The following is a 14,419-nucleotide window of genomic DNA, read 5'->3' as shown; positions in this document are numbered from 1 at the left end:
GGGAAAGCTGGGTGCTGAGGGAAAGAGCCTTTTTCCCTCAGGACAAAACATTTCCATCCCATACTTGTATCTTTGTCCCCCCTTGTATATAGATCTCCAAATACTATAATGGCCCCCACATAGCCTTCCGTATAATAAAAAGGGTCCCACATAACCCTTGATATATTAGAATGCACCCCCATAGTTCTCCATGTATTACAATGCATTTCCCCAAAGTTCTCCATGTATTATAATTCACCCCATAGTTCTCCATATATTATACTGCACCACATAGTCCTCCATATATTATACTGCACCACATAGGCCTCCAGTTTTATAACGCACACCCATAGTCCATGTATAAGGTAGCCTCCATATTCCTCCATATATTATAATGTATCCCCCATAGTCCTATATGTATTATAATATAGCGCCATAAATCATCATATTGTATTATGCAGCCCCATACTCCTACATGTATAATGCACCCCTATATTCCATGTATAAGGTGTTCTTCATGTTTATTATGTAGTCCCATAGACCTCCATGTATCATGCAGCCAGCACCCCCAGGCCTCCATGTGTCATGCAGCCAGCAAAATAAAAAAACAAGTAGCTCTCTTCTCCTTCCGACCTCTGCGACCGCGGTAGTTACTCCCCTGCCCCCATATCTCACACACCCTGCTCCCCATACAGCCTGCACCCCCCAGATCACACACACTAGACCCCCATATGTCACACACCCTGCTCCCCATACAGCCTGCACCCCCCAGATCACACACACTAGACCCCCATATGTCACACACCCTGCTCCCCATACAACCTGCACCCCCATATCTCACACACTACACCCCCATATGTCACACACCCTGCTCCCCATACAGCCTGCACCCCCCAGATCACACACACACACTACACCCCCATATCTCACACACCCTGCTCCCCATACAGCCTGCACCCCCCATATCACACACACACTACACACCCCCACATCTCACACAGCCTGCACCCCCCAGATCACACACACTACACACCCCCATATATCACACACCCTGCCCACATATCTCACCCTGCCTATACCCCAACTTACCCCTCTCAAACACTCTGCACCCCTTCACATCCTTCTGTCAGTCTGCAGCCCTCATATGCACCCTGCAGCCCCCTTTCCCCTCATGTCCCCTCTTTTCTTATTACCAGTCATCATGTGTCCAAATCTCCTTCAGGATTCAGCATCTCTTGCTTTCTGCCCGGCATCCTGTGTCTCCTCCCACACAGTCACATGGGCGTGATATCATCGCAGGTCCTGCAGGATGGCTTATTCAGTCTTCTGTGCAGGTCAGGAGCACTCCTACAGCTCAGAAACGGCTGGTGGGCCTCTCCAGGTCAGGGGCCCCTCTACTGACACTGGGCTCCCCTGACTCACAGGCCGGCCCCCTGACAGTCGCATTGTCGGCCACTACACAGCGGCACTACACATAGGGGCCCGGCAGCCGGCTCTGCAGAGCGGCTGCCGGGCTCCTATGTGTACTAGTGCCGCTGTGTAGTGGCTGGCCTGTGAGTCAGGGGAGCCCAGTGTCAGTAGAGGGGCGGCTCACTTCTCCTCGTTCCCCTGCTGATCCGGTCTCCTCGGCGCGTCGTCCATTGCTGTCGCTCGCTCTGACCTCTCAGCAGGCGCGCAGTGATGACGTCACCGCGGTCCTCTGCAGAGCTGTCAGAACGCAGACAGTCACAGCGGGGAGAATGATGAGAGAGAGCGCATCGCTCACTCTCTCATCATTGCTCTCAATTGTATCGGCACCTGCGATGCCGATGCAATTGAAAGCGCGATCCTCGGCGGGGGGCGGTGACAGCGCGGCCACCGGGCCCCCCTGAGTAGCGGTGCGCCACTCCTGCCACCGCGAGTGGGCCCCCCCGGCAGCTCAGGGCCCCGGCATTTGACCGGGTTTGCCGGGTGCTGGCGCCGGCCCTGGCTCCAGAAGAGAAGCAGTCATGCCAATGTGTGGTTTGGTAAACGGTATTCCCATATTGTGGTCACTTAATGTGAACCTATTAGTTGATACAGAGTGAACCAAGGGCATAAATCGGAGGCAGACATTTCAGCCATGTTTATTTTACTCTGAATCGCTGCAGCATTTCAGAGAAAATCTTCAGTACTGTAGAGAAGGCAGGTGAGAAAAAAATGAAGTAAAGTAAGAACAGTTTTACTATTAGCAGTGTTAATAATTTATTGTTATCAATTAGCAAAATGCAAAGTGAAGGAACTAAGAAAAATCTAAGTCACATCTATGTGTGTGTGACAGTCCTTTCCCTTCACAACTGCCTCAATTCTCCCATGTACAGTTACACACCACTTTGGAAGATTGTTCCAAGCCACTCTGAGAACTAACCACAAATATTCTATACATGTCGCTTGGGCAAATCGTTCTGTCTCTTCATGTGATCCCAGATAGACTTGATGATGTAGAGATCTGGGCTCTCTGGAGGATATATCATCACTTCCAGGACTCCATTCTCTTGTCTATGCGGAAGATTGTTCGTTTACAAACCCCTTTAAGAACTAAGTTGATTAAAATCAATAGATCTTGGAATAATAATTTATTCTGTGAGGGTATGCCTGGGCTATAGGCCATTTATCCAGGTGTAATAAGATGATCTGTGTGTGTAAATAATCAATGTATAAATGTCGTTGCATAATTATCTGTGTGTCTGTGTGACAATCACATAGAAGCTTCATAATATGATTCTAAAGCTGGGTTTACACACTGCAACATCTCAAACGACATCGCTGTAACGTCACCGGTTTTGTGACGCAATAGCGATGTTGTTTGCGATGTTGCAGTGTGTGAAACCCATCAGCGACCCGGCCCCTGCTGTGAAGTTGTAATCGTTACAAATCGTTCAGGACCATTCCTAGGTCCTTTGTTTCCCGCTGTGCAGCAAGCATCGCTGGAAAGTTTCAGTGTGTGAAAGACTTTGCAGCGACTTTGTTAGCAACTTCCCTTTCAAAAGGCTGCTTATCAACGTCCCCAACAACCAGCTAGGTCGCTCTGCAGGTCCGGATCGCTGTTGCGTTGTTGGCCAGGTTTGCCTGTTTGACTGCTCACCAGCGACTTAGCAGAGACTTAGGGAGGTCGCTGTTACGTCACAAAACCGGTGACGTTACAGCGATGTCCTTTGCGATGTTGCAGTGTGTAAACCCAGCTTAAGATGTGTGTACAGCAAGGTGTTAACAAAGATAATGAAGCCAAAATGAACAATGAACAAAGAGGTATTCATGATATACTGAGAGAATTTATAATCTGCTGGTTCTCACCAGCTCAGATGTGAGATGTGGGATGTTGACTCCTGGTTCTTGCTCCAAGGTCAAATGTTGTATTGTATAATCATGATTTTCAATACACGGGTCAGAAGCTAGTTTCTGCTCAAACGGTGAATACGTCTCAGCATGATCATGGTTGTCTGATTCATTTATATCTGCGCAGATCGATTTGGAATCCGTCCCTGTGACCCTGAAAAACCCTATTTGTGGTTTTCCCCAAAATTCCCAACCTTGATAAGACAATTGGATGTGTTTATAAAAAAAAAAAAAAAATGTTCCTGTGCTGGGATAATCTTATAGATGTGTCCCTGCTATGTATGGTTCATATGCTGCGCTAAGTTACCTTGGTGACCACTACTCAATTGTCGTGAACATTGCCCATTTTTTTACTTTTATTCAAAACAGCACATCTTGATACCCCAGGCTGCTTTGAAGTCTTTTCCTGGGAGAGACCTTGCTGCTGATGCAGTATAACTACCTTGTGTCTTGTTGCTGCGCTTAGTCTTGCCATGGTCTATGACCTGTGACATCAAACTGTCTTCCACAACCTCAACTTTATAGCAAAGTTTGGCTGTTCCTCACCCATTTTAAGCCTCCTACATATTTTTTTAATGTCAGTAAATGACTTTCATATGTAGGATGAAACAGTGATTGTCATTACTAGTATAACTGAATATTCATATACCTGACTATAATCCTAGAAAATCCATGACGGTGATATTACTTAGATATCTTCTGTTTACTTTCTTTGCATTTTTCTTTTTTTTTTTTTAAATTGATGAAAATAAACTATTATTACTTCTATTCTTGAAAGCGCTCTCACTTTGGAGCATTTTCAATACCTGCCTAAAATTTGAGCATAGTACTGTACTTTAAAATAGTGATTAGTAGACAGAGTGGCTGAGATGACAAATCATAGAGGTATGCCCCACAGGCTTCGCCCCACCTTGCTCATCTAAAGTGACAAATCACAGAGGTATGTATCTGCAGCCTTCACCCCACCTTGCACATCCAAAATGACATGTGTCCCTATGTATAAGGAGAGACCTGTCAATCTAGGTGAGTAAGGAAGGTAAAGACTGCAGAGAAATACCTCTGCGATTTGTTATCCTAGTCACCTTATCCATTAAAGGAAAGCTGTCACCCTTTTGGAGTTTTTTTTTAGTTATTAATATGGGCATACAAGTGGCATAGAGCTGAAAGCAGCCATACCTGTATGCCTCCTGGATGATGGGTAATTTTGGAAAAATCATTTATATCTTCTATCTTTCGGGCTATGGGGCGTGTGCTGCCTGGAAGATAAGCCGGCTTCCATTCTTTATTATAAAGGATTCTTCCTCCGCTTCTCTTTAGTATGCCTGTGACGAAAGGTGCGCGGCCAGACTGTGAAGTCACAGTGACTACCAGGCGCCTGTGCACATCAAAATTGAAGACTGTGCCCTTCCGTGGGTAGTCTTCAATTTTGATGTGCGCAGGCACCGGGGAGTCAACTTTGATGTGTGCAGGCATGGCGGAGTCACTGCAACTTCACTGTGCAGCAGAGAGATGCCAGGTAGAATGCAGGTATGGCTACTTTCAGCTCTATGCTACCAGCATGCCCATATTAATAACAAAAAAAAATAAAAGAAAGTGTGACATGCCCTTTAAAGTATATTTTCATTGACATTTTCCACTCTTTCACAGTAAATGATACAAGTCTATAATCCTAAAAGCAGTCTCTGATTCATGTTGCCCTTTTTCATGAAGCACGGATCACAAGTTCCTTGTAAGACTTTTTGCATTATATCTTACTGATTTTAAGAGTAGATCTTGTGCCAAGACATCTCACAGAATGTTAGCGTTAGAAAGGACCTCCAGGGTCATCTGGTCCAACCCACTGCTCAAAGCAAGATTCACTAGATCATCCCACACAGATGTCTTCCAAGTCTCGTTTTAAAGACTTCCATTGATGGAGAACTTACAACCTCTTGTGTCAGCCTGTTCCACTCGATCACTTTCACTGTCAAATAGTTTGTTCTAATATCTAATCTGTGTCTCCTCCCATTCAGTTTTATCCCTTTGCTTCTAGTCTTTACTTGTGGAAATGGGAATGTGAATGGGTCATTAGGGGCATCTTAAAAAAAAATAAAAAAAATTTGCAGCTACAGATCATCCCCAAATTATGCCCCTTCTTCAAATGTAGACACCCACAGTTACTTCTCTATTAGGGCAGCAGTAACTAATTTAAAAAGTCATCTCTCCTGGTGAAAGAGGCACACAAACAATTAACAGATCATATTTCAGAGCTGAACTTTCCAGTTAAGTCATTAATGTATTTACAGGACTCTCTCCAAATGTTAAGAGACAGTACAAAACAGGAGAGGAAAAAAATAAAATAAAAAAAAAAAAAAAAAAAAAAAAAATCACTGATCATTCCTCTACTCACCGTCCCCACACAAGAAGACCATTCCCAGGACCATACAGAGAGGGTGGACGTTAAATTGCTCAGGACCATCCCAGGAAAACCCTCCTCTGTACTGGGAGAGCCAAGCGCCTGTAACTGCTAGCACCGCCACTCCAAGGATCTGAGATGCCGCCACCAGGTACGGCATTAGGCCGATGTTCTCGCGGACAAGTGAGTCATCCATGATGGAGAAGAATGGAGATCAATACCCACTGTGGATAAAAGGGGAAATATCATACAGGAAAGACGACTGTCACCTCTCAAGTCATTCCATGTAATATAACTGTGTTACAGGTGAAGCAGGTAATAGAAATGAGCCAAAATGATTTGCCCTACCCAGTTCTGACCTGTGGTCCGGTACTTTGTTGCAGGTGGACTTCATTTTTGAGGCCAGCATCTTCTGGGCACAACCTTAATCCCTGTGACACGAGGAGGATGTCGGAACAGTGAACTGCAAATCATTTTGATCATTTCTAATATATCAATTGATATGTGTTTGGCAGATAGACAAATCTATCAAGTGACCACAATAATAAAGTCCGGCTGGCTGCAATAAAGTACCAAACCAGTAGTCAGAACTGGGTACCACAAATCATTTTGGCTCATTTCTAATAGATAGAGATGGGATTAACAGATAGATTTACCAAAAGATAGATACTGAAGAGACAACGTAGCACCGGATTTATCCATTTTGGGATGATTAAGGTGCTGCTTCATTGGGGTGGACATACAATACACCAGCGGCACAGGGACCCAAGAGGTACCATAACGCTAATCCCAGTAATGATGCAGAGCACAGACCGGCGGCCGGTGGAGTGGGTGCAATGTACCGGGTAGCTGCTAGCAGTGCTACATTAGGCCATCACCCCTTGTCCATACCTGCCCTGCTCCAATACTGCAGGCGATGTACATCACTAATATCATTACTACTCAGCTATACATAATGTCTCTGGCACTGATAAGGTTAATTGAGAAGTGTCGGGAGATGACGCAGGTAGAACAGAGCCAGGGGACAACTCGTCTGTCAGCTGAGAACGCCATCCGTGTGTGTGGGATAAACTCATTACATCTTCTCTCTAATACATTTATTAAGACATAGGCCAGACGGGAGGTGGCAGCGCCCTGGGGCAGCTACTAACATTCACCAGGCTCCAGAGCTGGCAGCACTCGGCGTCTATGCAGCTCTTACAGTGAATTTTCTTCTCATTTTCATTGAAACTTGCACACAATAAAATATCAGTGCATTGGACAAGAAAACCAACACAGCAATCCTCAAAGCGACACCATGTAAATGAGCCGTGCAGCAGGCGTCACCAGGACACGTCTCAGCCTCTAGTGGAAAAGGGAAATGTTTCCATTCACTGACAGCAAGGTAAAATCTTAGAAACGCTGGAGGACTGGCAAAGGATGTTAGAAAGATGCAGAAAACAAAATGCATTTACATGTGCACAAAATCCACCGGCCTTAAAGGGAATCTGTCACCAGGTCTTTGCTCTCCCATCTGAGAGCAGCATGAGGTAGAAGCAGAGACACTGATTCCAGCGATGTGTCACTTACTGAGCTGTTTGCTGTCACTTTCATAAGATCAATGTTCTCTCTGCTGCAGATCTCATGAATATGCTTGGACTACCTAGAAGCATGTCAAGTAGTCCTCTAATGATAATCTACTGCTGATTAACCCTAGAATGCGCAAGCATAGAAATCTACCATAGAAAACAAGTAACCTAGCAGGCCTGTGAGGCCCCAGGTATGCGTTCTAGGGTTAATTAGTGATATTATCAAAACTACGCTAAGCAGCCCAGTAAGTGACACATTGCTAGAATCAGGGTCTCTGCCCCTATGTTATACTGCTCTCAGATTAGGTGGAGAACACCTGTTGACAGATTCCCTTTAAGAAGCCAGTTAGACCTGTCCAGGAACTACCTCCCTGTAGAAAAACGAATGAAATTTGCTTGAAAATGGAAGCTGAAAACAACTGCCCACTTACATGGGTTAATACACGAGGACCCACAACAAACTGCAAATCCTAGTGGCACCTTTGGTGTGTGCTGCGGGTCCCACAAGTGTACACTTTTAGCATTTGCCGGGTACACTAGAGCCGATCATTAGTGGCTCTCTTCTGGGACTAAAAAAGGGGAGTCCTAAGTGCAAGATGTCCCAATTCCCTAGTGGCCCAGAAGGGAATGTTAGCCCCTCAATGAACTGTGAGAGTCACAGGAATCCGGGGTTTTCTCACGGGACACCTATACTGTAAACATACAGCACAGATCACATGTCTACCAGGCAGACAGGTTGTGCTCGTAGCTGTCTCTCTACCCAGGTGCAGTCTCCTGTATAGTGAAAAGTTCAGACCTATCGAGTCCATAACAACCAAAACAGACAAAGCAAATGCAGAACAATTAGTTTTATGTTTGAATCTGGCAGTAGGACCCTCCTCCTCAGCCGTCTATATGAGCACGCAGGTGATAGGAAGCTGGATAGAAGGATACCTTGACATCTGCAATATGATGGCAGGGCCCCTTTGGGGCTTTAGGCCAAGTGGACACATGGTATCACATTCCCATATACCCTATGGTTTGTCCATTGCTATTATTAATTTTTACTGCGTCTTCCATACTAGTTTGACTGCTACTAATCTGTTTTCTTTATATTGGCTACTGGATTAAAGAGGTAGCCCACTAATTTAAACACTGATGAACTATCCTTAAGATAGGTCATCAATACCTGACCGGCCGGGGTCCGACACACGTCACCCCTGTCGATCAGTTGTTGCCAGTGCCAGCAGGAACTAGAAATGCTCAGTTCCGGAGCTGTCATTTTCTTCTGCGTCCGCAGCCGGGTACTGCACATCTGTCTCCTATTGATGTGAATGGGAGGCGTATGTGCAGTACCTGGCCATGAATGCTTTTGAAAGAAGAAGCAGCTCCAGAACTGGGCATTTCCATTCGCCTGCACCAAAAACAGCTGATCGGTGGTGTGCCGGGTTGTGGCTGATCAGACATTGATGACTTATACTAAAGCCTGCTTTACACGAGTCGATCTATCGTGCGATTTCACAATCGATCGTACCCGCCCCCGTCGTTTTTGCATCACGGGCAAATCGCTGCCCGTGGCGCACAAACTCGTTTAACCTCCGTCACACGCACTTACCTTCCGGACGACTTCGCTGTGGGCGACGAACATCCACTTCCTGAAGTGGGAGGGACGTTCGGCGTCACAGCGACGTCACACGGCAGCCGGCCAATAGAAGTGGAGGGGCGGAGATGAGTGGGATGTAAACATCCCGCCCACCTCCTTCCTTCCATTAAGCCGGCGGGTGCCGTGGGACGCAGGTACGCTGTGTTCATCGTTCCCGTGGTGTCACACGGAGCAACGTGTGATGCCACGGAAACGATGAACAACCTGCACCCAGGAAAATAAACAATATTATGAAAGTTAACGACGAGTACATGACTCACGATTTGTGAGCGATACTGCGTCACTCGCAGGTGTCACACGAGATGACGTTGTGCGCTATGCCGGATGTGCGTCACGAAAACCGTGACCCCGACGACATATCGCACGATATATCATCTCGTGTAAAGCCCGCATTAGGATAGGCCATCAATGTTAAAGTAGAGGACAACCTCTAAGTTTGGGCAGATTTCAGAACCCTATTTTATTGGTGGTTCAGAGGGGTCAGATGGGCACCAGCATGTTCTAACTTGAGCCCTTGGTAGCAGGGCAGATGTTTTTCTTACAGATATTACCTAAATGGACAGTGAAAGTCGGTGGTAAGGAGTCTGAATAAATACCTGGTGGAAAAGTGGTTTCATGCCAATCTGAAGAAAGCAGATTAAGATCCGTGCCGACCCTCCACGTTCTTTTATTTTTGTCACAATGTTTGCTGCAGGGTACTTGTGTTGCCCAGGTAAGGTATTTATTTATTCCAATTATTTTTTGGGTAACCTCATTAATAAACATATTGGCCTATTTAATCCACAATTTCTGGTGGCTGTCATTTTATTCTTTGAGGATTCTGGGTATTTAGGATAGGGGCTTGTGATACCATATTTTATTCAAGAGAAATCCATGGACTGGAAGAGTCACATAGAAGTGGACGTCCTTTGGATACATCCCACATTGATGACTGCTTCATAGTGAACAATGCCCTTCAGAACCGGATGATGAATGCGCAACTACAAGCACACTTAAGTGCTACATCAGAGCATTCGAAACAGTTTACATAAGAGTGGTCTGCATGCCACACGACCTGCAACGGTACCTGACCACAAAAAGGCACAGGCGTCATCTACGCTTGATGAGGGACCAATGGGCCACAGTGCTGTTAACTGATGAAAGTCGATTCACATTGAGCAGAAATGATGGCCGCCAACAAACGGCCCTACACTTTGTGAATGATACTGTGACAAGACCCTACTACTTGAATTACATAATTAAAGGGAACCTGTCACCAGGATTTTCCCTTATAACTTGCGGCCAGTAACAGTGAGCCCTTATATACAGCATTCTAGAATACTGTATGCAAGTGTCCAAGTCGCTCTGTATAACATAAAAAAAAGACCTTTATCATACTCAACGGTAGGGCGGTCCAAAGGGTACGCTGCTCTCGAGTCCGGCGCCTCCTCTAGCCTGTGAGGTTGCCGTCCTCCTTCCCAGCTCCGTGTGGATGCCGCATCCTATGTCATTCACACAGAGGCCCTCCATTGTGCTCCTGCGCACACGCACTTCTCTCTGCTCTGCTGAGGGCAGATCAAAGTGCGCATGCGCAGAAGCGCAATGGAGGCCTATCTGTGGCTGGCATAGGACGTGTCATCCACACGGAGATATGAAGGAGGACAGCGATGGAAGGTAGAGTGGAGGCACCGGACTGAGACCAGCGACACCCATCGGACCCGACCGCCCCCTAGGTGATAATAATGGTCTTTTTTTACTTTATAGATAGCTGCCTGGGCTCTAATATATAGTTTTAAGGAATGCTGTATATAAGGACTCACTGGTGGTGGCCTCATCTTATAAGGGAAAATCCTCATGACAGGTTCCCTTTAATTCAGTCATTGTGCCTCTGCATGAACATCATAAGTCTAATTTCATCATCATGGACATCAATGTTCCAGCTCATCAAGGTCGCATCATTAGGGAATGGCTGCTAGAGAGTGGGGTACCTCAAATGGATTGGCCTGCACTTTCTCTACACCTGAATCGTATAGAAAACCTACGCGATCAGCAGAGTCACCGTGTAGAGGCTCATAACTCTGTACCCCAGAACCTCAATGACCTAAGGAACACTCTTCAAGAAGAGTGAGATGCCATGCCTCAGCAGAAAATAAGGCTATATGCGTATGTTGCATCTTTGTGGTGTCCACAAAGTTGCACGTTTTTGGCCCCCAAAAAAACGCACCCACGGCAAAAACGCTACATCTGAAGTTCACAGCGAGCGCCATAGAACATGACTGCCCTCTGCGAGCTACACGTAACAGCTGAAATGAGCCGAGCGGTGAGGTCAGGTTACCTACAGCCACAGCTGAAGTCCTCCACCTATGGCTGCGGGTAGCCTGAGTGACATCACTGCTGACCGAGTGGCTCACTTCAGTTGTTGCGTGGCGCTTACAGTGGGCAGTCATGTTCTATAGCGCTAGCTGTGAGCTTTAGATGTAGCAGTGGTGGAAGAGTCGTGGGACCTCGTGTGGATTATGTCGGACCTGCAGGGTTGTTTGGGGGGGTTAATAAAGTGGTGAAAGAGGGTATTTTTTTTTTCTTTTATTTCAAATAAAGGATTTTTCAGTGTTTGTGTTTATTTACTTTCACTTACAGATTTGTGATGGGGTCTCTCACAGACGTCTGCCATCACTAATCTAGGACTTAGTGGCTGCTGTGGGCTGCCATTAACTCCCCGATTACCCTGATTGCTACCGCACCAGAGCAATTGGGAAGAGCTGGGTAAAGTGCCAGGACTGTCGCATCTAATGGATGCGGCAATTCCAGGCGGCTGCTGGCTGATCTTTTAGGCTGGGGGGGGGGGTGCAGCCTGAGAATGCCAGACCCCAGCTGTCGGGCTTTATCTGTGCTATTACTATAATATGGGGGGATCCTATGCCAATTTTTTTATTTATTTCTTTTACTGTACAACATAGATTGGTGAGTATGAAACGCTTGCTCCTACCCCTTTGTACTGGATCTGGTCCCCAGCATCTGGCCAGATAACAGGGATCAAACCTCCCACCCCCCCAAGTCAGTGGAGGATTGATCTGCCAGTACTCCGGAACGCAGGGACAAAACGTAAAAAGAATTGACATGCTGCATCTTTGTGGTCACCACAAAAGCGCAGCTAAAAAAAAAAAAAAAAAACTGCAATGTACGGACAGCAAAACTGAAATCTCATAGACTTTGCTGGGGAAGGAAATGCATGCAGTTTTGGGACCAACATTTTTTTTGGAGGGGTGGGGGGGGGGGGATATGCCCACCACCATAGTTGGCTTTTATGTCAATATATATTTTGTAGAAATCATTGTTGCATGCTTCTACTTAAATGCCCTAAAAAGTCATGATAAAATATCACTGGATAGTGAACTTTGTTTTATAGAACTCTCACCCGAAAGCCAAATATCCCTAACTTTTTGTGAGTGGTGTGTTTTTATATATATATATATATATATATATACACATACACACACACACACACACATATATAAATGTACACATATACACACACACTGTATGACTGTATTATGCATTATATATAGTATGATATATAGAAATACTATAATTACATATGAATATATGTACTCTTGTGTACATAAATTGGATATTATACATTCATCATATACTGACCATATAATATATTGCATGATAGTACATTTGATATTACTATTATATACAATACTGCCCATTTCACATAATGACTGTATATTCTGCACTATGTATATTAGACCAGATATCATGACTATATAGAAGTATACTATTGTATGTACATTAGATAGTGCTGTGTAGCATATATCCATGACACACTATATATTACACACTGGATGCAGCAGGTGCAGGATTGTGGGTGTCCAGTGTATGTACCAGACTGGAGCAGAAGTCAGTGATGGAGGAGGTGACACACACATATACACACAAGACAGCGCATACAGAGTACACACATAACACAGCGCACCCCAGCCATGTCACTACCTGCAGCCTATGTCTCCGGTACCGTCCGCCCAGTAGCCCCAGGATCCCGGCTCTGCAGCCGCGGAGTCTCTGCTCAGCCCGATCCTCCCGTGCCCGTGAGGCGGCGCCGCACCAGTCCCGCTGCCCGTGTCTCTCCTATTTCCGGCCTGTGTCACTGGTGGGAGGATCCTCGGCTCCAGCACTGAGCACGGGTGTAACTGCACATAGCGACAATACCGTCATAGGGCCTGATCGTCTAGTATCTGCCGCCTAATTATTTCTAGTCTAGTACCTGCCACCCGATCATTACTAGTATAGGAGATGCCACCTGATCATTACCAGTCTAGTACCTGCCACCTGATCATACCAGTCTAGCACCTGCCACGTTATTACCAGTCTAGTACATGCCACCTGATCAGTACCAGTATAGTACCTGCCACCTGATCAGTACCAGTCTAGTACCTGCCACCTGATCATTACTAGTATACAGTACCTGCCACAGGATCATTACTAGTCTAGTACCCACCACCTGATCATTACCAGTCTGGTACCTGCCACCTGATCATTACTAGTATACAGTACCTGCCACTGGATCATTACTAGTCTAGTACCCACCACCTGATCATTACCAGTCTGCTACCTGCCACCTGATCATTATCAGTCTGGTTCTTGCCTCCCGATCATTACCAGTCTAGTACCTGCCACATTATTACCAGTATAGTACATGCTACCTGATCATTACCAGTATAGTACCTGCCACCTGATCATTACCAGCCTGGTACCTGCCACCTGATCATTACTAGTATACAGTACCTGCCACCTGACCATTACCAGTCCAGTACCTGCCACCGGATCATTACTAGTCTAGTACCCACCACCTGATCATTACCAGTCTTCTACCTGCCACCTGATCATTATCAGTCTAGTTCTTGCCTCCCGATCATTACCAGTCTAGTACCTGCCACATTATTACCAATCCCTATAGTCATATTCCAGAATGCAGTTTAGCAAGAAGCAGAAACAAAGAAAAAGATTATGATTCATCTTTAGTCTTTAACTATAGAAATACAAAGGTTTGCAAAGGAGCTACAGTTAGGTCCAGAAATATTTGGACAGTGACACAAGTTTTGTTATTTTAGCTGTTTACAAAAACATGTTCAGAAATACAATTATATATATAATATGGGCTGAAAGTGCACACTCCCAGCTGCAATATGAGAGTTTTCACATCCAAATTGGAGAAAGGGTTTAGGAATCATAGCTCTGTAATGCATAGCCTCCTCTTTTTCAAGGGACCAAAAGTAATTGGACAAGGGACTCTAAGGGCTGCAATTAACTCTGAAGGCATCTCCCGCGTTACCCTGTAATCAATGAAGTAGTTAAAAGGTCTGGGGTTGATTACAGGTGTGTGGTTTTGCATTTGGAAGCTGTTGCTGTGACCAGACAACATGCGGTCTAAGGAACAAGGAACTCTCAATTGAGGTGAAGCAGAACATCCTGAGGCTGAAAAAAAAGAAAAAATCCATC

The 14,419-nt window shown here is 45.6% G+C and overlaps 1 protein-coding gene across 1 annotated transcript in view; it reads right to left on the bottom strand.

The window, feature by feature from the left end:
* CYB561 (cytochrome b561) overlaps window positions 1-13,076 on the bottom strand; it is a 32,050-nt gene extending 18,974 nt beyond the window's left edge. The window contains exons 1-2 of the mRNA XM_075350277.1: window positions 12,914-13,076; window positions 5,723-5,952 (exon numbers count right to left, since the gene is read on the bottom strand). Of these exons, the coding sequence (XP_075206392.1) occupies window positions 5,723-5,924 (202 nt within the window). The 5' untranslated portion in view covers window positions 5,925-5,952; window positions 12,914-13,076. The remainder of the gene's footprint in view (window positions 1-5,722; window positions 5,953-12,913) is intronic.
* Window positions 13,077-14,419: the final 1,343 nt, after the last annotated feature.

This window comes from Anomaloglossus baeobatrachus, chromosome 5 (genome assembly GCF_048569485.1).
Source record: "Anomaloglossus baeobatrachus isolate aAnoBae1 chromosome 5, aAnoBae1.hap1, whole genome shotgun sequence".
Taxonomy (NCBI): Eukaryota; Metazoa; Chordata; class Amphibia; order Anura; family Aromobatidae; genus Anomaloglossus; species Anomaloglossus baeobatrachus.
Note: the sequence above shows the minus strand (reverse complement) of the source record. Positions and strands in the feature narration are given on the sequence as shown.